We start from the raw sequence: 21928 nt of genomic DNA, 5'->3' as shown, positions 1-21928 counted from the left end.
TTTTGGACTGCACTCAACAGTGTCTCAAGTAAAAACAGCAGCTCGGTATTTACCTGATTATAACGCACACCATTTTTCCGCCCAAGATTGGGCCTGAAGATTGCCTGCCCATCAGAATCAGATGTAAAACAAAAACCATGTTCACAGCATTGACAGTAGCCACTTGTCAGAACCAGCATATTGCCGCTACCATGCCGCCAGAACAAGTTTTCCCATGCGTTGGTGATCACAGACGATTATGTGCCACTTCAATTACACAACTTATTTTATGTGCTAGGCTACCGGTAACGGAGCCACATCACATGTTTTCAGCATGTCGGAGCTACCATTCCATTCGTGATGGTTGCAGAGTTGTCGTGGACCACAAACAGGACGCCATGTTATAGTTGCATAGTTATGACACCATACTTATAAAGATCTTGGAGTGACGATGGCAGACTAAGTGTAAATAAAATTTATATTCTGTGAAAGTAAACTCAGCAAGTTTTATCTCTTTTGTGTTAACTAGAATGGGAGGCATGCTAATTTTTGTTATAAAATTAATGTGTTAGATTTGGATGCACATTTTTTTCTATTTTTAAATTATAAAGATTGGAAGCAGGTTTGATTCATGGCATGTTAGAATCGGGTAAATACTGACACATTAGCAATGGTGTATTTGGGCATTTTTTCTGTTTGCTCTTTTAATTCGACTCATCAATCAATCAATTCCACTGGCCTCTTAAACTCTTAAAGGTGGAATAATGGAAGTCAACTACAAATAATATTTATTTCACAATACTGCAGGTCATTGCGACCTAAGTATTGTAGCCCATGCTACATTTTTATACCTAAACCTCGAAGAAAGCACTTGACAATTACCATATGCATTTGAATGGCATTTCTTGGCATGTCTCTCGCTATGTAAATACTATGCCAGGTCTTTCTGCTGGTTTTAATTTGCTGTTTACATAGGGTTGCTTTATGGAAACAGCAGAGTGTCACCATTTGGCTTTTAACACCAACCTGACAACCAATGCATGGCACTATGGTCAGTCTATATATACAGCAGACTTCCGCTTTTTCGACTCCGGTTAATTCGATTTTTCGGTTAGTTCGGTACCGAGCGAATGTCCCAGCCAACTTTAACGCATTTCTGTCGGCTCAAAGTTCCGATCTCAAAATTGGCCTTCGCCGAATAATTCAAACTTGACTTCTCAGCTTCGCCGTAATACAGTCCTGTTATGCGGTGTAGCATACCAATACTAGAAAGTGTCGATTTGAGCTTTCGTTTCACCCGACATGCGCGTCTCGTATATGAGACCGTTAACGGTGGCTAGCGTTCCTTAACTATACGCACGCGTACGCGCCGTGTACTGAGAAGCGTAGAAAAACCTGTATTTTCGCAACGCTAACGAAAACGGAAGGCAGTAAGAAGAAAAATCCCAGAAAGTCGAGGGGACACTTAAAGCCAACAAAAGAGCGGGGGTCTAGCTAAAGCTCTGAAGTACTGCCCGTAAATTTATTAGGAGTCTCGGTGCTCGTACTGTGCCCGGATACGGCGCATGTGCATGTGTAAATTAAAGAACACGTACTATGTCCCGCAACATAGACACCTTTTCCCGCTTGGTATGCTTAGACGCATAACGCGGATGTATTGCGGCGAAGCGAACTTTAAGGAGGTGTGGTAACGTAATTCCCCTCCCCCCCCAAAAAAAAAGTCGAATTTGCAATTTTGGCGCAGAAAAATTGACTGCACTATGAGAAACAAACCTGCGGAAGCGCGACCTCGAGAGGCCACTCAAAGCGGTTCAAATATCGCGCCGAACTGTGCCGCGCGTCCTGGCGTTTAAAAATGCCGGGCGAAGGTCAGTTTGTTTATCGTTGTCGTTCACGGTTTTCTTCGTTATAACGTGGTTTTTTTTGCTTGTGTGTGTGTGTGGTAAGTAACTGATTTGTACTAAAAATCATATGTTAATTAAAAGAAAATGACACATCCACCCAATCGTAGCAATAGCCATAAAGGAATCCCATACGGGTTCTTCGAAAGAAAACCACCGCAGTTGATGAAAAATTTGTCCTGGTCTGAGGCTCCAACCAGAGACCACCGCCTTTCTGAGGCAGCCACTCTACCGTCTGAGCTAACTAGGAGGCTAGCAGATGGCAGGGCGAAGTTGAATTGGTTAACAACTCGAAGCAAGAGTTTGACGTAATAGCCCTTTGTAAAAAAGAACTATTACGTCAAACTCTTGCATATGCTTACGTGGTCGTAATCGCCTCTGTTTCAAGTTTCAAACGTATTACTTGCCCAGAAGATGGCACGATCGTCCCGTAAATGGAGCAGAAAGAGGACTTTCAAAGGTAATCGGTCTTCTGAGCAAATGTATTCATGGAGGAACACAGAACACCAATGAGTCGCTCAACCAACTCATCTGGTGCCGCTGCCCTATGAAAACTTTGTCAGTGCTTACACATTGAAGATGGCAACTAACAATGCTGTAGCCTACTACAATGACGGTAATTCTGCACGAGAAGCTGTTCTGGAGGCTCTTGGTCCGTTCCAGGTCTCTTTTGAAATATTGCCCTCGACAGGATGGACAAAGAGCCTGTTGACAGGGCAGAATTCTATGAGTCTGCCGAGAGCAAGGAGGAATGAGGGATAAAAAGGAACACCAAGAAGGATTTTGTAGACACCTACAAGAAAGTCAGCAGTGAAATGTATTCTCCTGGGGCATTCTGAGCATCCACAAGCAGTATTCGAATATAAAACTTCATTTTTCTCAAATTGCATTTTTTAATGAATTTTTCAAATTCAATGCACTTTTTCTCAGAAAGTATTATTCCCATTCCAGTGAAACTTTGTACACATGTACTACAACCACTCATAAATATTCTGAACGAAAAATATCTCTGATGATATGAATGATAACACTGGAAAAATTTACAATGCAAGAAACCCCCCTTGTGGCTTTGTGCAAGCAGAGATATTTTTTTTGGGCGTAGACCCCAAAGTGGATATGATATCTCTTTAGTTCAGATATAATCTATGGGTATTTAGAATGACACTGTGTAATATCACCACATTCCTCAGCGTGGTTGCAGAGAAAAGGTACATCACATAACTAAACACTCCTGAAATTTTGGAAGTGGGCCACAGGAAAGGCACACCATTTAGACACAAACAAAGTGTCTCGTGTTGTTGTACCCAAGAGCATCGTTTGTAAGCGCATGAAATTTGATGCAAATATCTGCAGCCCATTTGTAAAATATTACGTTAAAACTAACATGTACCATTTACCCTACCATACCTCCTTAAAGGCAAATACTACCCAGTGAATCAACGGCGTGTTCCGGATTTTTTTTCTGCTTATTGTTTAATTCAACCTGCCGGATAATTCGACCGGTTTCGTCGGTCCCGTCATTATCGAATTATGAAAGTTGACTGTACATGAAAATGGTTGTGCAGGTAGATTCAGAGTCTCATGACGATGTTAACTGTCCAAAATTGAGAAATTGTTCACATAACAGCCCAACATAGTGTAGCCCATGAACCGACAATAAGATCGCCAACAGCTGGCACTGAATGCCGACGTTCTTTGCTGAAAAATAAACTCAACAAAGTATGTCTATTGCCTATGTAGCATGACCACTTAGCTTCTATCTATCCCAACGCAAGAGCTAATACTATACTAGTTTAGCAGCTTAATGCATTCCTAATTTAGTCCAGTCCACTAACTATAAACCAATTCACAGATAAAAATAATACTTTCCTATAAAACAGGTTCATTACGACTGCATCTGCTCAAGAAACAAATTATCAGCGATTCAACAAGTTGCGAGGTCAATGTTTTACGTTGGAAGATAAGTGATACAGTGCTCTTTTTACCAATAATGGATCACTGAGGTCTGCTAGCTGGCACGAACCAAATTATTGCACTCCTGTAAGCTGCCATGCCATTCACATGCTCACAGCAAGTGTGCTGCATATGTGGTAGCACCGTACAATAGATTTTTTTGCAGTCAAAGTTTCATACTGAAAATCTGCTCCATTCCACACTTAGCTTATCACTTGTCTGTAGGCTGCCCTTGCAAGCTGGGTACAGCAGAAACTTTGTGTGGGAGCAATAGATGCACAAGGTAAATGACCCTGAAATTTGAAGTAACCCCAAAACTGCAGCCAGCATTTTCCTGCACATCAATCATGCCGTTGAGCCAACCTCCGAAGCTTGCAGGGCTTCCTCTGTTGCCCTAGCCTACGCGTTGAGTTGTTGTGTTGTCGCTAAGCTGCAGTTAGTTCCAGTCATCCTAGCTGAACTGGTTCAATAACCAAGTCATTATAAGTAAGCAATTCTCCACAGGCTTCTTGCAAAATGTTCGATAATAAAAAACTGTTTGCACTAAGAGTTCAGTCTAAGAAGGGGAATTATAAGCAGGCTTAACTGTACCATGTGTGTTATGATTCGTGGTAACAAGGTATGTTATCTCCCCTGTGAGAGTTCGAAATATGGCAATTTCAAACAATGGGACATGTACAGCACACATAATTAAGCACCAGACAAATATTGCTAAACCATGCAAACAACGAAGTGGAGCAACATATATACTCTTGTATCCTACCTCTGTTGGTCATTCTCTAAAAATAGAAAGGATTGTACACTGTGCACTACAATCTTTCCCCTACAAAACTGTACAGGTTTGGTGCAATGCTGTAAACATGGAACCAAGCAGCATCTAAAAGAAATGAGTACTATAATACTGGTACTCACGCTGGTTGGGTGAGACAGGGGGCTGGCAATCCTCGGTAACTTCAGTCTGTGATCGAGCTGGTATAAAGGCAGCTTTCTCACCTCGCCGAGAACAGTAGAACATTTGGTGGGCTTTCAGTGTTTTGCCACTGCTGAATTGGATGCCGCACATACCACACTCGAATGCTGCAAATATTCAGTAGCCATCCTCAACAAACTGGGAATACAAAACAGATTTCAAGACTGACTAAGCATTTGCCAAGTCTTAGTATTAATAAGCTTTTCTATTTTATTTATTCATTATATCCTAAAGGTTGAACGACATTACAGGTGTGAATGGTTATACAAAAAAGTTTCTAGTATTACAGTATTATTCTGGGAGATAAAACTGCCACTAAAATCAATAGCAGTTGTTCTATATGTACATGAACAAACAAAATTACAACCGTGTACAAGCACAATAGATAATATAATACCACAAGCTCAGAATGATACATTATTTGATTATGTATAAACAGTTCGTACAAGTGCCAAACACATACTTAAGTGACTCTATGATTCCCTTAACTAAATTACTGTGAACAGCAATTATGTGCCCTCTCAGCAGACCTACGTAACTTTTCAGAATTGTCAGTCAAAGACCACAAAAGCTGTCGCACTTTCTTGCCAAAGAGGGTCATGCAGCCATGATTCGTTGCAGCCTTTGGACACTACTTTCCTGTGACACGCACTGCTTGCATGAGCTATCCTCCGCCATAAAGCAATTTTCAGCAGCCACATTGGCATGAATAAGTATTCAACTATAGCAGCACAAAGTTTCAGTTCAAAACATTTGCTATGCTGCTTACAGAAACACAAAATTATTTTCATTCTTTTACAAAGAATTCAAGTGGTCCCCCTTGGTTTTTTTAAACTTCTGTCTCCCTTAATTGGTCCACACACCTGAAGGCTTTACCACAGATATCTTGGAATGTGCTCATATCCTTGCTAAGTTTTGCCCCAGCGCAAGATTTATGTTTTCATTGAACTATGGCTTTCATATTTCTGTATATTTAATCTCTGTAGCTCACTCTAATTAATGTGAATTTGATACTTTCTTGCGAGTCTCTGCAATTTCCCTAGAACTTTGCAACTTCTAGAATATTCTGCACAGTGCCCACTCTGTTCTTTCAGTTTCCCTGATCCAAGTTTAAAGCCAAACTTTCTTTGCAAAGCTGTATGGGTTGTGATGCTGCAGTGGCTAGACTGAGAAGAGGAGGCTGTAAGAAGGGCAAGGTGGAGAGGAGGCCATGTGTAAGGCAAAGAGCCATTTATTGTATTGGGTCAGTGCTGACGTCATTCCCACGGTTGTGTCTCAGTGGCATCTTACACTGGCGCTCTGGGTTGATGCATTGTGTAACACTACAGAGATGGCTCCAAATGGGGTGGTCCATCAATCTGTGAATCATGAAGCAGCACATGAAGCTGCTTTGGCCAAAAGACAAGAAACTCGACAGTTTCTAATTTTTCAGCAGCAAATTATTTTGGGCCATTTTAATAAATAGGTTAAACCTGCCCCAATATGGGTCTGTCACAAACATGCTGTTACGCTTTCAATGTGAAGGTGCCTTTTACTACATACGTCAACATGTATGTGTCATTGTTCTAAAGTGTTCATGACCGATCAGGTATTCCACATACGTTATGTATGCTAGCAAGTGCAACTTGGTGCACACTCTTAACATGGCACCAGGACGGGCATATTAACCGAAGTTCGAATTAAAGGAAGCAAACTGAAAGGAGGGCTCATGTGCATGATTAACACACGAGTGAAGAGTTCCGGAAGTGTGGCTTCATGGCAGCGCAACGAGTACTGCTGTGAAGCCACACTTCTAAGCAAAGTTTTTTTCTGGTGTGAAGTTTCACCTCAAGGCTAAATTCGCATTTAACCCGCACCCTGACTTTACTATCAATTCTTTTAAATTTTTGCTACGGGTTATAAGTGCCAAAATACGGCACTTGCAATGGGAGACAGAAGCAGCAGTCAGTGCTCGGCTGCACTGTGGGGTCAGAAGCACCACTGCTTGAGTTGGCGCATTGCTGAGAGCACGGTCAGTGCTGCAGTATGTTCAAATTAACCGTTGCAAATGCTTACACAGTCAAATTACTAGGCGCTTTCACACATTGAAATAAGCACAAATATGACAGTACCACCAGCATCAGTTCAAATAAACCAGGAGTTCGAATTAAGCAGGCTCAAATTAATGAGATTCCACTGCTCCATGGTTTCGAATTCACTTCCTGGTGTGGAGTCAATGTACCACTTAAGGTGCACTACAGGCTACTGTACTGCAAGGAGCACAGGCCAAGTTTCACATGAAGCCGTTGATCAGTGTGCTATTTGTAAGGACTAGTGCCGTGACTTGTTTATTCTTGGGTTTTATAAGCCTCGCAGATACAAATACAGCACAAGTATACTTTCTACAAAAACAAAATGAACCCCATGTTTGAATGCTTACACTGCATTTCGTTATGGTCTACAAAAATACAAAGGTATCATTCAACCACATATGGGCATTACTGAATCATAACTCACAGCAGTTCATACCAATGTAGACAGAGTTGCCAGCCATCCCCTCTGTTTCGAGCTCTTGACCCTCACAGAATGGTACAATGTAGTCTACAACATGCATCCAAAACTGAAGTTCAGGTCTCTTTGGGACATTAGATGTTTTATGCCATTCCCAGTGCCTGTGTGGCAATGCAGAGATATAACAAGCTGAACTTACTTTGCTGAACAACAATAGCAGGCCGCTGCAAGAGCATGGAGGGGCTTGTGCCAGCCAGAGGGCTGTAACCATTTATGTGTTCAGGGTGTAAATCAGCTTTCTTGGAAGCTACTGTAGCAAGCTGGTCATTCTTTATGGCTCTAGAATCCCCATCTGGATCATCAGAAGGCAGGTCATCAGATGACTGGCCACTTGGAATTGCAGCAGGACTGCAGGCTTCCATCTTTACTTGAATGCGCGTCATTTCACTAGACTGTTGTGCCACTTCACTGTAAAATTCACTGTAAAAAAATGAAGAAAAGAATGCCCACTCCAGGAAAACCTTCAAAAACCTCTCACTCCCACACACACACACGCACATGCACTTATGCACGTACACACACATAGTATGCAGGCATGCCACCTAACACACATAAGTGTGCAGGCAGCCACCGAAGCATAAAACTGGAGAGGGTAGGATCTTCCAAGATGGTGCCCTTTGCAGCAAGGCAGTCTAAGAAGCATCCAAAGACCTCACTCTACACTAAGCACCACTTGAATTTCTATTAACACTGTAGTATTTGCAGAAACAGAAACACCCATCAATGATCAAAATTCACTACTTAAATAGTGCATTTCGACTATTGTTTCTGTGTTCCTGCAAATACTGCACTGTTATTAGCAAAACATTATTTCAGTATTTTTAGGCTTTTTTAATTTTAGTAATGTGCACTGAGGAGCCATCACCTGCATACGACAGTCTTCTATATTTATTGTCATTTCAACTTTTTAATAAATTAAAATGGCAAAATGGCAATATAAATAGAGGGGTTCAACAAAAATGTTAACATCTTTTCGAGAGTTAGAAAAACACGAAAATGTAATATCAATCAAGCTTAATCTTTGACTCACTAGTGACTTCCCACACACAAAGAAACAAGACAAGGGCATCACACAAGCAATTAAATTCTTTCTGTACATTTAGAATACTTTGGTGGGTGCACTATATTTATGGCTGACCTCATTGTCTGTCTGTTCATATGGTTATGACAAAAAAAAAATCAAGCCTTCGAATCACCTAACTCATCTCGCTCATATTTATTAAGAGTATGTTGACTGTTATACAGGAAACTGCACTAAAAATTTATGATGACAGAGTGATAGAACAAGAATGACACATGGACAGAGGGAAGAAACACACACAACCTCCTCTGTACTTCTGTCATTTTTGCACTATTACTCTCATCATGTACCAACAAGGCCAATATTATCTCGTAAACATTTATATGCTATGCTGCCTTGGTGATTAGTTTAGACAACTACTAAACATGTTGGCTGAAATGAAAAGCAATTACCTTGGTGACTCAGCCTTTTCAGCATGATCACTGTTTTCTGCACCATCAGGTGCTTTCTGCTCATCATCAGCTACTACTGGTACATCTGGGCCATTACAGATAGTAGAAACAGGTGAGCTGGAAACTGTTGTTAGCGGGCTTCTCACACCATTCTTCAACTCTTCTGCAGCAGACGAAGCTGACTCTAGATTATCAGTGTCATCGACAACAACATCAATGTCATCACCCAAGGCATCAGCCGGGCTCTCGGTACTTGGTAATATCTGCTTGTTTTGTGGAGATGCAGTGAAATGAGCCAGGAGCTCGGTGTCTGCTGCAATGTCACGTGTCAGGTTGCACCACACCTCATCACCTGCACGAAAGGAAAAATCCAAACATTTGTAGGTCAAAATTGTGTAAAGAAATGACAAGTGCTCCACAAGCAAGGAAGCCTGAATGTAGTATGCAGTGGCTTTCTAGCCCTGTGCTTTCTACTAACGTGAAACCTAATGTGAAACTTTTCAAACGGAAAGAACATTTGCTGTCTTTTAGCTAAATTTGAAAGGTAACACAGTAGTCACTGAAGTCTGCAAAAAAAAAAAAAAAAATGACAAGAAGCATAGACTGTTTCTGGCCATAGATGCACTGTACTCCTCAGGTGAGGAGAATGTCTCATTTTTTCCAGACAACATAGTCTGAAACCAAGAGAGCATGCAGACATGGAGAAAGGAGATTTATTCTAACATGCAGCCATGTACATGCTTTAGAAGCTTCAAATAGAGCCTGCCTGTTCTTCTGCATACTATATTACCTTAGCTTCTTCCAGACACATACATACATTCTTTGGTCTAAGGGAACACTGACATTGGGAATGGGAATGACATCCTAGGTGAGCACGAGGCTTTTCATTAGGGAGGCGAAACTATCTGCAGTGCTGTACTTTCTTTATTTGCGCACTATCCAACCTGGGACATTTTTCATACATTCAATGAGAAATTAAAAGCCAGCATGGAACATAATATTTATTCAATACAGTATCTGCTTATCATACCTCTATACTGTAATACGCTGTAATGTAATGGCCACAGCTCATTTTAAATGCCCTGCAACCAGACACTGAGATACAAACTGCTGCAAAGAAACAATATTAACGGCTTTCTTTTCATGTATCCACGAAATGTTGATTGTTGCAAAGTCATAGATGTGTAGCTTTATTTTTTTCAAAATTCTCCTAACAGCACAAACAAAGACATCTAAAAAGTTTCATCTTCCTAAAAAATAAAAACGACCCCTACAAGAAAAAAAGGCAAAAGTAACCATCAAAGAACCTCATGGGACATGGAACTAACAACTGTGGACACGCCTATGAATGAGACCACTGCTGTGGGTAAGTGGTTCAAGAGTCTGGCTGCAAAAAAGAGCATCCAAGCATATCACATTTTAATCCTACCAATGCCAAAGTGGCATATTTACATGTATTAAAGCACTTCTACATTTTTTTTTCACAGCCATGATTATAAATGTAGGGGAGGCTGCTCAGGGTCAAAGCAAATGAGAATTATAACAAATCCAAAAAACAAGCCTAGATTTCTTATAGTGATTCAGAATGAGTTTAAATGTTGTGCTGGACGCAGGCAAAATATGGTTGACTAGGCAAATTACTCTTTGTTACCATCACATTCCTTCCTGTCACATTTGACACCCGATAACAAATTGTTCTCAGTTCGAATGAGTCTACTTGTGATTCCGTGCATCTTACAACTCTTCACACTGACATCAGCTTAAACAATAAGTATATTCCCCGCCCAATAGTGTGAAATGAATGCTTTCTGAATAGTATTTTTCCTAGAGTCATTGCACAATGAAACATGCTGCCAGATGCTGTGGTTACCTCACCACCACCACCATAGATAGTTTTCTCAATTACACCAGCACATCAATATTCTCGGAACCTCCACCATGACTACTATTTGCCTGTTGCTTTTATGAGTAAGTTATGTCGTTTTTTCTGGCATAATCGATACTGAGCATTTGTTTCACTCCTGAATGAATATTGAGTGCACTTCAGTAACTATTTGCTTCTACCTGTGTAATAGCCCAACATAGAGCTGAAAAGATAAATAAATGAAATGATTCCCAACAACCTAAATTCAAGAACAACGTGTGAGCTTATACTTGTGCGCAAAATTATTTTCAGGCTCTTTTATAGCTTGTGAGCAGGAGCTGCTCGGCTGCTTTGATTAGGAATGGTGCTCAGATTTTTTTTTAAAATTGCTTTCTGCAATACACTTCCACGTGGCTATGGCCAGTTGGGTAAAATTCTGGGTTCACAGATTTCATTAAAATGCCTACAGAAGCCTCAGAGGCCAACAGCAGAGGCGTGCAACTCTGAGGTATGCAACCAAAAGGATTCCTAGATGAAACTCTAATGATCATTAATAATTTTTATTCATATTGTTATCACAGCCCAATGAAGGAACTTGAAATTTTGTGCACTGATGCCTATCCAGCATGATACCAACATGCTTACATTTGACTGACTAAATTTCATGTACATAAAACAAAGCTAGTGTTCGACTTAATGATAACAGATTCTGCTAAGAACAACAACCAAGTGTCTAAACATCTAATGAACATGCAAAGTTACAGCAAGAAATGTGAACTTATCTTTTGATAATGCGCGCAGACATGGCTCTGGCATATTAAACAATTGTGGGGCTTAGCGTCCCGAAACTGTGCAGTGGGTTATGAGGGACACCATAGCGGAGCGCTCTAGACTGAGTTCGTTAACGTGCACCTAAACCTAAGAACACCAGCGTTCTTGTATTTTGCCTCCATTGAAATGTGACCGTGGTGTCCAGGAATTGAACCTGCAACTCCGTGCTCATCAACAGACGAGATAGCCACTAAGCCACTGTGATGTGTCTACGGCATGCTCCAAACACAAATATTAGCCTATGAAGAAGTTGGCCTTCCTGAGGTGTCCTGGATGAAAAACTGGACATTGAGCCTCAGTTTTCGCCATAAGTATGCAGTGTGGACAAGCCCATTACTAAAATATTTGCAGTGGCACTCTTGAATCGATGAAAGGGAAAAAGAATTGACATCCACCTTAAACTAATAAGAAGCATGAACAGAGAAGAACAGAGCCATGACAGTATATCCAGTTACATATTCTGGAGTGGTTACAAGTAACAGTGTGAACCTATTTCATCATATGTGTTGTTCATTTTGGCATACCCTGCTCATAGCTTTCCTGGTTTGATGGCACTGCATCTTAATATCACTTAAAGACAGCTGAACAGAATCTCAAACACAAGTATCCAGTACCATCATTCGCTCGCAGTGGAGTGCTTGTGTACCACAGGACATTAAATTACCGATACTAATTAATGCAAATAGGCTAACATTTAATAGAAGGTAAAATTTCAGTGCTTAAAAATTTAGTGCTCAAACTAATCCACCTGCTACTTCCGGTACATAGTCTGTTTAAGAAAAAAAAAAATAAGGAACAAGATGCCAAAAATGACTGACCTTCAAGAGAAAGGTTTGCATTAGCACTTTCTTTCTCCTGGACAAGCCGCAGTGTCTTCAGCCAGCTACCAGCTGCCTCCTTCAGTTTCAGGTAGGTGGCACTGCCCTCTTTGCTCTGTATCTGCATGCCAGACAGCCAAAACCATTCATCCTCCCAAATAACAAAAGCTATTCTACAGATTTTCAATACAGCCTTCCTGATGCTTTATATGTGCAACTTTTTTTACCGAAACAATGATTGAATGAATTAATAAATGAATGAAAAAAAAAAATGCATATGAGAAAATACAATAAACTTACACAAATGGAAAAGTTTGCAAAACAAACTCAAATTATAAAATCTCCTCAGTAAGGACATTGGGCATTTAACTAATTATGCTATATGTACGTTTGACGATAACACACACATGTGTGTGCAGAAGTGATGCACTTATTAGCCATTCATCAAACATTACGAAATACGAGCAATCTATGAGCATCCTCAATTTTGAAAACATAGTCTCTACAGCAATCATATATTTAATTGCAAATATGACTAAGATCTGTGCAGTCTTGTGTACAGGCAGGGGCAAAATAATACGGGATCCAAAAGCACATGCCAAGCTGTATTCTTGTGCCCTTTCAAGCTCGTCTACCAGCCAATACATCCACGTCTCGCCAGCCTGCTGTCTGAATCGTGACGATTGTAGAAGATTACGCTAGGAAAGCGGTGTCTGTTTCGGCCATTGTGACGTGTGACAATGCACCACAGTCTCTTCACTGGCTGATATAGACACCACTCTCCTAGTGCAATCTTCTTCAATCATCACAACTCTGACAGCAAGCGGGCTAGAAGTGGGTACATAGGCACGTACATAGGCTTGAAAGGATGTGCATGCACAATGCCAGGTCTCGACACCAGGCGTTTGCTTTGTCAGAGGGTGCAAAAATGCAATTCGGCACAGGCTTGCAGATACATTATTATTTTGTCCCCGCCTGTATATTTGCATCAGATCTGCAGCCTTAGTGTTGCATTTTTTCACTTGGCGCACCAGTAGCCAAGCATTACGGTAAGCAATTTTCTGGAGTATTGTGAAGGGAGAGGGTTTGCAAACTGCATTGACATCCCTGGTCCTGCAGTTCAGTTGATAGTCACACCACCGTACTTATCACCTCCCTCCCTCAAGAAAAATGTCTTACTAAGCCCCATTCTGTGCAAGAGCATTTAAATGCCCTTTTTTTCCCTCCCAGTTCAAGTAAGCATCTGTTGATAGCCCTACAGCAGTGTAAGCATGACATCATCTATTTCTTCATTTAACTACAAATGAGAAAAAAGGGCTCGAAAGAAAATGAAACAACATACGTAATTTCTTTATTCCATGTTCTTTGTCTCTTGTTGTGTGCTAGATTACAATAAAAGGTCTACAACCACCAACTTGCCCAAACCTGCATGTTACTCTAGACTGGCTCGTGCATTCAGCTGTATCACATTTAAAGGTGGTAAATGGCATTGTGCATATGTATGTGAGGTAACGCTTAGCATACACACTGTAAGGTGGCAAAATTATATAAACCATAGGTTTGTCAGAAACCCCAATAGTGAGCAAAGGAGGTTGATTGAACCAAATGGCTCCTAAACCTCAGTGTAACTAAGCAAGCACAGCTACTCACGGTGATGTGAGCAGCACTGACAGACTGGCCAGGGTCCTTGACCAGGTGGGCAGCGTAAGGCCCAAAGAGTGTGCCTCCACGCAGCATGACCCGGGCGTAGATGCTCAGCTCGGGAGATGGCTCGCTGCCTTCACGCAGGGCAAGCACCTCTGAAGGCAGCTGCAGGGACTCGGCCAACTCCTCAAGCTCCTCCTCCGCTTTTCCTATGGAGTGAATGATGGTACCACACCTGAGAGGCTGGTATGCCTTCACCCTCTGCGCTTTGGTGCCCACGTCTACAGTAGAACACATACAGCAATAAAAAATAACATTGACACCTGTGATGGGTATGACACATTAATCTAAACATATAGTTTCCATGCAAGCTAAAGAGCTGGGCAAGCTTCCTAGGCATGGGTACCACACTACTCTGCTTTCTGACTTGCACGGCTAATCTTTTTGCACACAATTTCCCCTTAAAAGCACAGTTATCAGCGAGCTATCTGTTATCTTTCGACAGCGCATACTGATATATCTCGGCAGGCGGTACTGATAGTCGAGTTGTTAATCTAAAAGATAGGAAACAAGTTCAGGGGCAGTGATAATAAAGGTATAAAGCTTAGCATGTGGTGTGGTAAACCGTGCAAGCTTTTTCGGGTCGAAGCTTAAATGTAAGGTATCTGGCACAAGTTACAGGTTACAGATAGTTAAAAGTTGTTGAAAAGATGCGGATGTATCATTACCATCTCATCGCGAAGGTGACACCGCGAAATTGTTCGTTGCCCACTTGAAGTTTCTGAGAGCTTTTATGAGGCGCAGTCATATATCAGAGAGAGCCAGCTGTGCTCTCAAACGCAGCCGTGGTTTTCAAAATACAGAGCGGGGCAAATCAGTGCAACGCTTAGGTCGGATGTGTACAGCGACGATGTCATAGTGCAGCTCATAGTGTGTGAAGTAAAAACGCACTATCGGCAAGAAAGGCCGCGAATTCACTTGTCAGAGAGAGATTACGACCATACCTTAAATATTTCCCGAAGAAAAGGAAATACACTTCTGAATGTCCAAGGGTACATTTGAAGAACGCTGGTCACGGCAGTTGCAATTATCAACTGATCGACAGTACATACCACCGTTAAGCATACAAACATCCCGCGACGAAGCTAACAAATCTTTGTAGAATGAAGTCATCAAGTAGCCATGTTACCATGTTTGTAGCAGTTTCGGTTTCGTCACTTGTCGCCAACCGCATATCTGACTTGGCCGTGCTTGGCACTACTCGCCTTGTTTCGAAATCGGCGGGACTAATAAGGCATAGGTGGCGTCCAAATCCACAGCTAATAGGGTGCCGCCCTCTGTATATAAAATGCGGGTTTTAAAGGCTATGCTTTTGCCGGTTGAAAGCGTCGGACGCGATTTAGGGAGGCGGAACGTTTTCATACTTCTGGGGGAGGGGTACGACCAGCTTTCCGAACCCCATATACACTCTAAGAAAAGTTTACACCCTTTGGAGTGACCCTTCTGCCACACAACGATAATCGTCATCAGCGTTGATGCCTTTCCTTTCTTTAACGCTACGAGCCCGGTACTTCCCAGTAACAAACGGCATGCGCGTTAACAGCACGACAGCATTCCCGACAGGAAAGTAGCGGGCGTGGCGCTTACAAAAAAGGAAATGCATCAAGGCAGATGACGATTATTGTTGTGTGGCAGAAGGGGCACTCCAAAGGGTGTAAACTTTTCTTAGAGTGTACGCGCCTGTCCTTCCTTCCAGATTTCATATATATATATAACCTTTAAAAGCACTTGCACTTGAAGAAACTTCATGTGACCTCAAAGAATTTACTGTAGTGACGGCCTTATGTATCTACAATACCTCAAAGTACTCTTACACTCTTAAGAAATGTTTACGCCCTTTGAGTCGTATCTTGCCTCACAACGATAAACGTCGTCTGTCTTACCGGGCTCGCAGCGTTAAAGAAAGGAAACGCGGGAAAGACGGATGACGATTATTGTTGTGGGACAAGATAAGCCCCAAAGGGTGTACATTTTTCTAAGAATGTAGAGTGCAAGCAAAATTACACCCTTTGGGTCATATCTTGCCACACAACTACACTCTAAAAACGGTTGCACCCTTTGGGTTGTATATTTGCCACACAACGATAATCGTCATCTGTCTTGTCCGCATTTCCTTTCTTTAACGAGGCGAGCCCGGTACTTTCCAGTAAGGAACGGCATGCGCGTTATCAGCATGACATAACATTCCCGACAGGAAAGTAACGAGCGCAGCGTTTTCAAGAAAGGAAATGCGGGCAAGACAGATGACGATTATCTTTGTGTGGCAAATATACACTTCAAAGGGTGTAAACTTTTCTTAGAGTGTATGATCGTCATCTGTCTTGTCCACATGTCCTTTCCTTAAGAGGAAGCTTTAGCTCGTGTGCTCCTATCTAAATACATGTAAAAGGAGAATTCGTTTTTCTCGGCAACCACTGCACCAAATTTGACGGGGTTTGCTGCATTTAAAAGAAAAACTTAAAATCTAGTGACTGTTGGTTTCGAATTTTCGATTTAGGTTGTAAATTTTTTATAAAAAATTGGCAAAAATCGCAAATTTTCAGAAAACGAAACTATCAAGTTTACAACTCCGTAACCCACCAAGAAAAAATGATATCGCAGTTCTGTGAATCGTATCTGATAGAACATCTAAAGCGGACAAAATTGATATGTTACACATGAACCTCAAAAATGTGTAAATGTGTTATTACAACTCTTGCAGAACCCTCGTAAATAACGTAATAAATTCACGTAAGATGTAAAATGACAAATCAAAATTGTCCGCTTTGAATGGTCTAATGGATGCCGTTTACAGAATCGCGATATCTGTTTTTGATGCAGAGCTATTAATTTGTAAACTTCGTGCTTCTATTTTCTTCAAACTTCTGAATTTTTGAAAATCTTTTTAACAAAATTCAAGCTCTAAATCGAAATTCCGCTTCCAACAGTCACTAGAATTTAACTTTCTCTCTGAAATGCAACAAATTTCATTAAAATCGGTCCAGGGGTTATCTCAGAAAAACGTTTTTGCGTTTTTACATGTATTTGAATAGGCCGCACCGGAGTTGGGCCCGAGCTAAAGCTTCCTCTTAACGCTGCGAGCCCGGTACTTCCAAGTCACGAACGTCATGCGCGTTATCAGCATGACAGAGCATTCTCGACAGGAAAGTAGCGAGCGCATTCTTTTCAAGAAAGGAAACGCAAGCAAGACAGATGACGATTATCGTTGTGTGGAAAGATACGGCCCAAAGGGTGTACTGTACATTTGTTTAAGAGTGTAGGAGACAGTTCATGTAATCTTCATTCATGTAATTGTCTTATACTTCGCTATCAATATTACTGCTTCACCTTTTCGCAAAAACTGCAGCTTTATTTATTTATTATTATTATTTTTTTGAGTTCGAGTCTAAGCGCTGCTGCGCATGACTGTTATTGATTCTGATTTCGAGTGTGAATCCGGCTTAGTCTCATTTCGGTTACTGAGTGAATTATACAGGGTGTTCCAAATATCATGCACCAATATAAAAAAAAAGAGCCATTGTGTTACTCGAGAAAACCTAGTGCACAACGTTTCCAGTACATTGGAGTCATCAGCAGCAGCAGCAGCCTATTTTATGTTCACTGCAGGACGAAGGCCTCTTCCTCCGATCTCCAATTACCCGTGTGCTGCGCCAACCGATCCCAACTTGCGCCTGCGGATTTCTTAATTTCATCATCTCACCTAGTCTTTTGCCGTCGTCGACTGCGTTTCCCTTCCCTTGGCACCCATTCTGTAACCCTAATGGTCCACCGGTTATTAAACCTACGCATTACATGACCTGCCCAGCTCCATTTCTTTCTCTTGACGTCAATTAGAATATCGTCTACACCTGTTTGCTCTCTGATCCAAACCGTTCTCTTTCTGTCTCGTAACGTTACGCCTAACATTGTTCGTTCCATAGCTCTTTGCGCGGTCCTTAACTTGTTTTCGAGCTTCGTTGTCAGTCTCCAAGTTTGTGCCCCATATGTCAGCACCGGCAGAATGCATCGATTACACACCTTTCTTTTTAACGATAATGGCAAGCTTCCAGTCAGGATCTGACAATGTCTGCCGAATGCGTTCCAACACATTTTTATTCTTTGAATTTCGTTCTCATGATCAGGGTCTCCTGTGAGTAGTTGACCTAGGTAAATGTACTTCTTCACAGACTCTTGAGGCTGACTGGCGATCCTGAACTCTTGTTCCCTTGCCCGGCTATTGATCATTATCTTTGTCTGCTGCATATTAATCTTCCAACCCCACTCTTATACTCTCTCTGCTAAGGTCCTCAATCATTTGTTGCAATTCATCCCCAGTGTTGCTGAACAGGATAATGTCATCTGCAAATCGAAAATTCGCCGTTGACCCTTACTCCTAAGCCTTCCCAGTTTAATAGCTTGAATACTTCTTCCAAGCACGCAGTAAATGGCACTGGAGAGATTGCGTCTCCTTGTCAGACCCCTTTCTTCAAAGGTATCTTCCTACTTTCTTTGTGGAGGTCGAATTGAGGTAGCTGTGGAATCTCTGTAGATACTTTACAAGATATTTACGTAAGCGTCCTGTACTCCTTGATTACGTGATGCATCTATGACTGCTGGTATCTCTACTGAATCAAATGCTTTTTCGTAATCTACGAAAGCCATATAGAGAGGCTGTTTGTACTCTGCGGATTTCTCGATTACCTGATTGATGGCATGGATGTGATCCATTACAGAGTATCCCTTCCTGAAACCTGCCTGTTCCTTTGGTTGACTAAAGTCCAGTGTTGCCCTTATTCTATTGGAGAATATCTTGGTGAATATTTTACATAATACTGGAAGTAAGTTAATGGGGCAATAATTTTTAAATTCTTTAACGTCTCGCTTTTTGTGGATTAGTATAATGCTGGCATTCTTCCATTTCTCTGGGACCGATGAAGTCGATAGGTTTTATAAAGGGCCGCTACTTTTGCAAGCATTGTCTCCTCCATTTTAGATTAAATCGACTGGTAGTCCATCTTCTCCTGCCGCTTTTCCCCGTTTCATGTCTTGCAAGGCCTTTCTAATTTTATCGCTACCCTACTGCAAAAAATCAGCGTCTTCCAGTGCATTCTAGAGTGAAACCAGCGCGTTTTTGACACTGGATCGCACTGGGGACGCTGGTGCTCGCTGGGAGTCACTGGAACACCAGTGAGAACGCTGGATAAGAGCTGGGTCACTCTGGACGAGACGCTGGTCCCACTGCCATGACGCTGGGCGCACTGGTTTGTGTACAGGCGCTGGTTCTTGCTGCAGTTCGCTGGCTCGCACTGGAAACTGCGCTGGTTGTGTTTGTGCCGCACTGGTTCCAGTACGCAAAGGAGAAGCGCTGCTGAATATTAAATGCTGTATAAAATTTCATCGCCTGATACTAGTCTCTTGTGATAAATAACGCTATATCTTGGGGTCATAAAAGTATTTCGTGCCGCGTGTTGCCCGCTCCTGGAACAGGCGACTGCACTCCCTGAAACGCTGCTTTCTGTATATGACGACAGGTGGCGACACAAGTTTGTGCTTGCGCCGTCGCAGCAGCCGCTCGCATCCCCATAAGCGCAGGGAAATTTCCACTTCTTTTTCTTAGAAATCAGGCAATTAACTGTGCCAAATGTTATACTAAACGAAGTCGACACCAAATTGCGACCGTTTTGCAAAATTTGAGCAAGAACAGTGTAGCGATGAGCGCAAAATCTTTTTTTTGAACACGCGCAGCCAAATTTTCATGACCCTGTATGTGCGCTGTTGCGTACTCCAGGGTAGCGTATCGTACTGCTGCCGAGTAGTAGCGGCGCCTGCCTAACGAAGCTCGACCGACGCTACTTATTGGGTAGCGTGGCGTTGTCGGCGGGCTGCAGGCATCCGGTAGACCATGGCGACCCCAAGCAAGGGCGAGACGATTTCTTGGAGTACGCAACAAACTGGCGGCAGCGGTGGGATGGTCGGTTGAAATTCCTGTCAACACGTGGTGCCAGACGCCAACCCTAAGCGCTCGCCAAAGGCTGCCAGCAGCAGCCTACGCTTCTCTGACGAAGATATGTGACTAGACAGACGTGTCGATTGAAACGTATCACTGAACTAAGAAAACGCTGCATATCCCTTGCGTGAAGAAATAGAAACGGCTATCGAAATCGGCAGTAACAGCCCATACAGCGCCCGGGGTCAGCGGTTAATTTAGGACTTTTTTCGAAGTTAAAATATCAATCGCAAGCGAAAATCAACGTTGTGGCACTTCCAAGCATACTACTGAATACGGACAGCAACATTTTCTTTCTGGTGCAGGCGTAAGTTTTAGTTGCTGGGCGACAGCGCATCTACCACGTCTGTGCCGAGACGTTATTTCTGTGAAACTAAAGCTACTTCTGATCTTGACATGGCAAATTATCCAGCCATGTCCATCTGCTGGCGTGGCGTAGCGGTAAAGTACCGGGCTTGGGACTGCAGGTCGAATCCTGGTCGAAGCATGTTTTCCTTATTTTTTTCTTGCACTAAAACGCTCTCTGTTGCTTTCTGTATTGAAAATAATATATATACGGTGGCCAGGCACTGCGTATTTACCGCGTTAGAGCTGTTTTTAGCACCAGTACGCCGCGCCTGCCCAGCGCCCCGGCATCCATGCAGCGCGCGACACTGGGCCCATAATCCGGCATGGCACTGGACACTGCATACTGGGTTTTGCAATCGGGTAGTTATAGAAGGAGCCTCTGTAACCTGTTCCTTACTATTCCGAATGGAGGTATCGTGGTTGCTTTGGGTACTGTACAGGTCAGTATAGAATTCCTCCGCTACTTCTACTATATCTTCGAGATTGCTGGTGATATTACCCTGCTTATATGTCAGTGCATACATCTTGGTCTGTCCGATGCCAAGTTTCCTTCTCACTGATTTCAGGCTGCGTCCATTTTTTACTGGTTTCTCAGTCTTTCTCACGTTATAACTTCGAACATCCCTTATTTTCTCCTTGTTGATTAGTTTTGACAGTTTCGCTAATATATCTGTTCTCTTGAGTTGGACACTTTCATTCTTTGTAATTTATTTATTAGGTCCTTTGTTACTTGGTAGAGCTTACCTACTGGTTGCTTGGTGCCTTACTCCCTACTTCAGCTGCTGCATCTGAAGCCAGCCTAGTTACGGTTTCATTCATTGCTTCTATGTCATCGTCATCTCTCTGTTCTAAGGCTTCATATTTGTTTGCAAGTGCCAACCTGAATTGGTCTGCTTTTACGCTTACAGCGTCTAGGTTGGCCTGTTTCTTCCTGTCAAATTTTACTCTTTCCCTCTTCAAATTGAGGTGAATCCTAGCCCTCACTAACCTATGATCACTGCACTTTACCTTATCTAACACTTCTACATCCTGCACTATGCTGGGATCGGCAAAACGTATGAAATCAATTTCATTTCTTGTTTCACCATTAGAGCTCTTCCAGGTCCACTTTTTGTTCTAACGCTTCCTGAAGAAGGTGTTCATTATTCGCTGCTTATTCCTTTCCGCGAATTCTATCAACATCTCTCCTCGAGTGTTCCTAGAATCCACGCCGTAGCTGCCAATTGCTTGTTAACCAGCCTGCTTTTTCCCCACGTTTGCATTGAAGTCGCCCATGATTACAGTATACTGAGTTTGCACTTTTCGCATTGCTAATTCAACATCGTCATAAAACTGTTCTATTTATTCATCATCGTGACTGGAGGCTGGAGTGTAGGTTTGCGCTACCTTTATTCTATACCTCCTATTCAGCTTTATTATAGACTACTGCTACCCTCTCGTTAATGCTGTAGAATTCGTCAATGTTTCCCGCTATGTCATTATGGATTAGGAATCCTACTCCGAACTGCTTCTTATCTGGTAGCCCTACATAGCAGAGGACGTGGCCATTTG

General features: G+C 42.2%; 1 protein-coding gene across 2 annotated transcripts in view; it reads right to left on the bottom strand.

Annotated features, from left to right (window-relative positions):
* The window catches only part of ush (Zinc finger protein ush), a 491478-nt gene that overhangs the window by 9176 nt on the left and 460374 nt on the right, over positions 1–21928 (bottom strand). Inside the window, exons 1-6 of one of the 2 annotated variants that reach the window (XM_050194695.2) lie at positions 14988–15168; positions 13990–14192; positions 12340–12460; positions 8827–9178; positions 7493–7773; positions 4746–4910 (exon numbers count right to left, since the gene is read on the bottom strand). In XM_050194695.2, the coding sequence (XP_050050652.1) occupies positions 4746–4910; positions 7493–7773; positions 8827–9178; positions 12340–12460; positions 13990–14076 (1006 nt within the window). In that variant the 5' untranslated portion in view covers positions 14077–14192; positions 14988–15168. Of the gene's footprint in view, positions 1–4745; positions 4911–7492; positions 7774–8826; positions 9179–12339; positions 12461–13989; positions 14193–14987; positions 15169–21928 lie in introns of those variants that run through there. The other variant, XM_050194693.2, reaches the window with a different exon arrangement.

Source organism: Dermacentor andersoni, chromosome 1 (genome assembly GCF_023375885.2).
Source record: "Dermacentor andersoni chromosome 1, qqDerAnde1_hic_scaffold, whole genome shotgun sequence".
In the NCBI taxonomy this organism is placed as follows: Eukaryota; Metazoa; Arthropoda; class Arachnida; order Ixodida; family Ixodidae; genus Dermacentor; species Dermacentor andersoni.
This window is presented reverse-complemented; position numbering and strand designations above follow the sequence as displayed.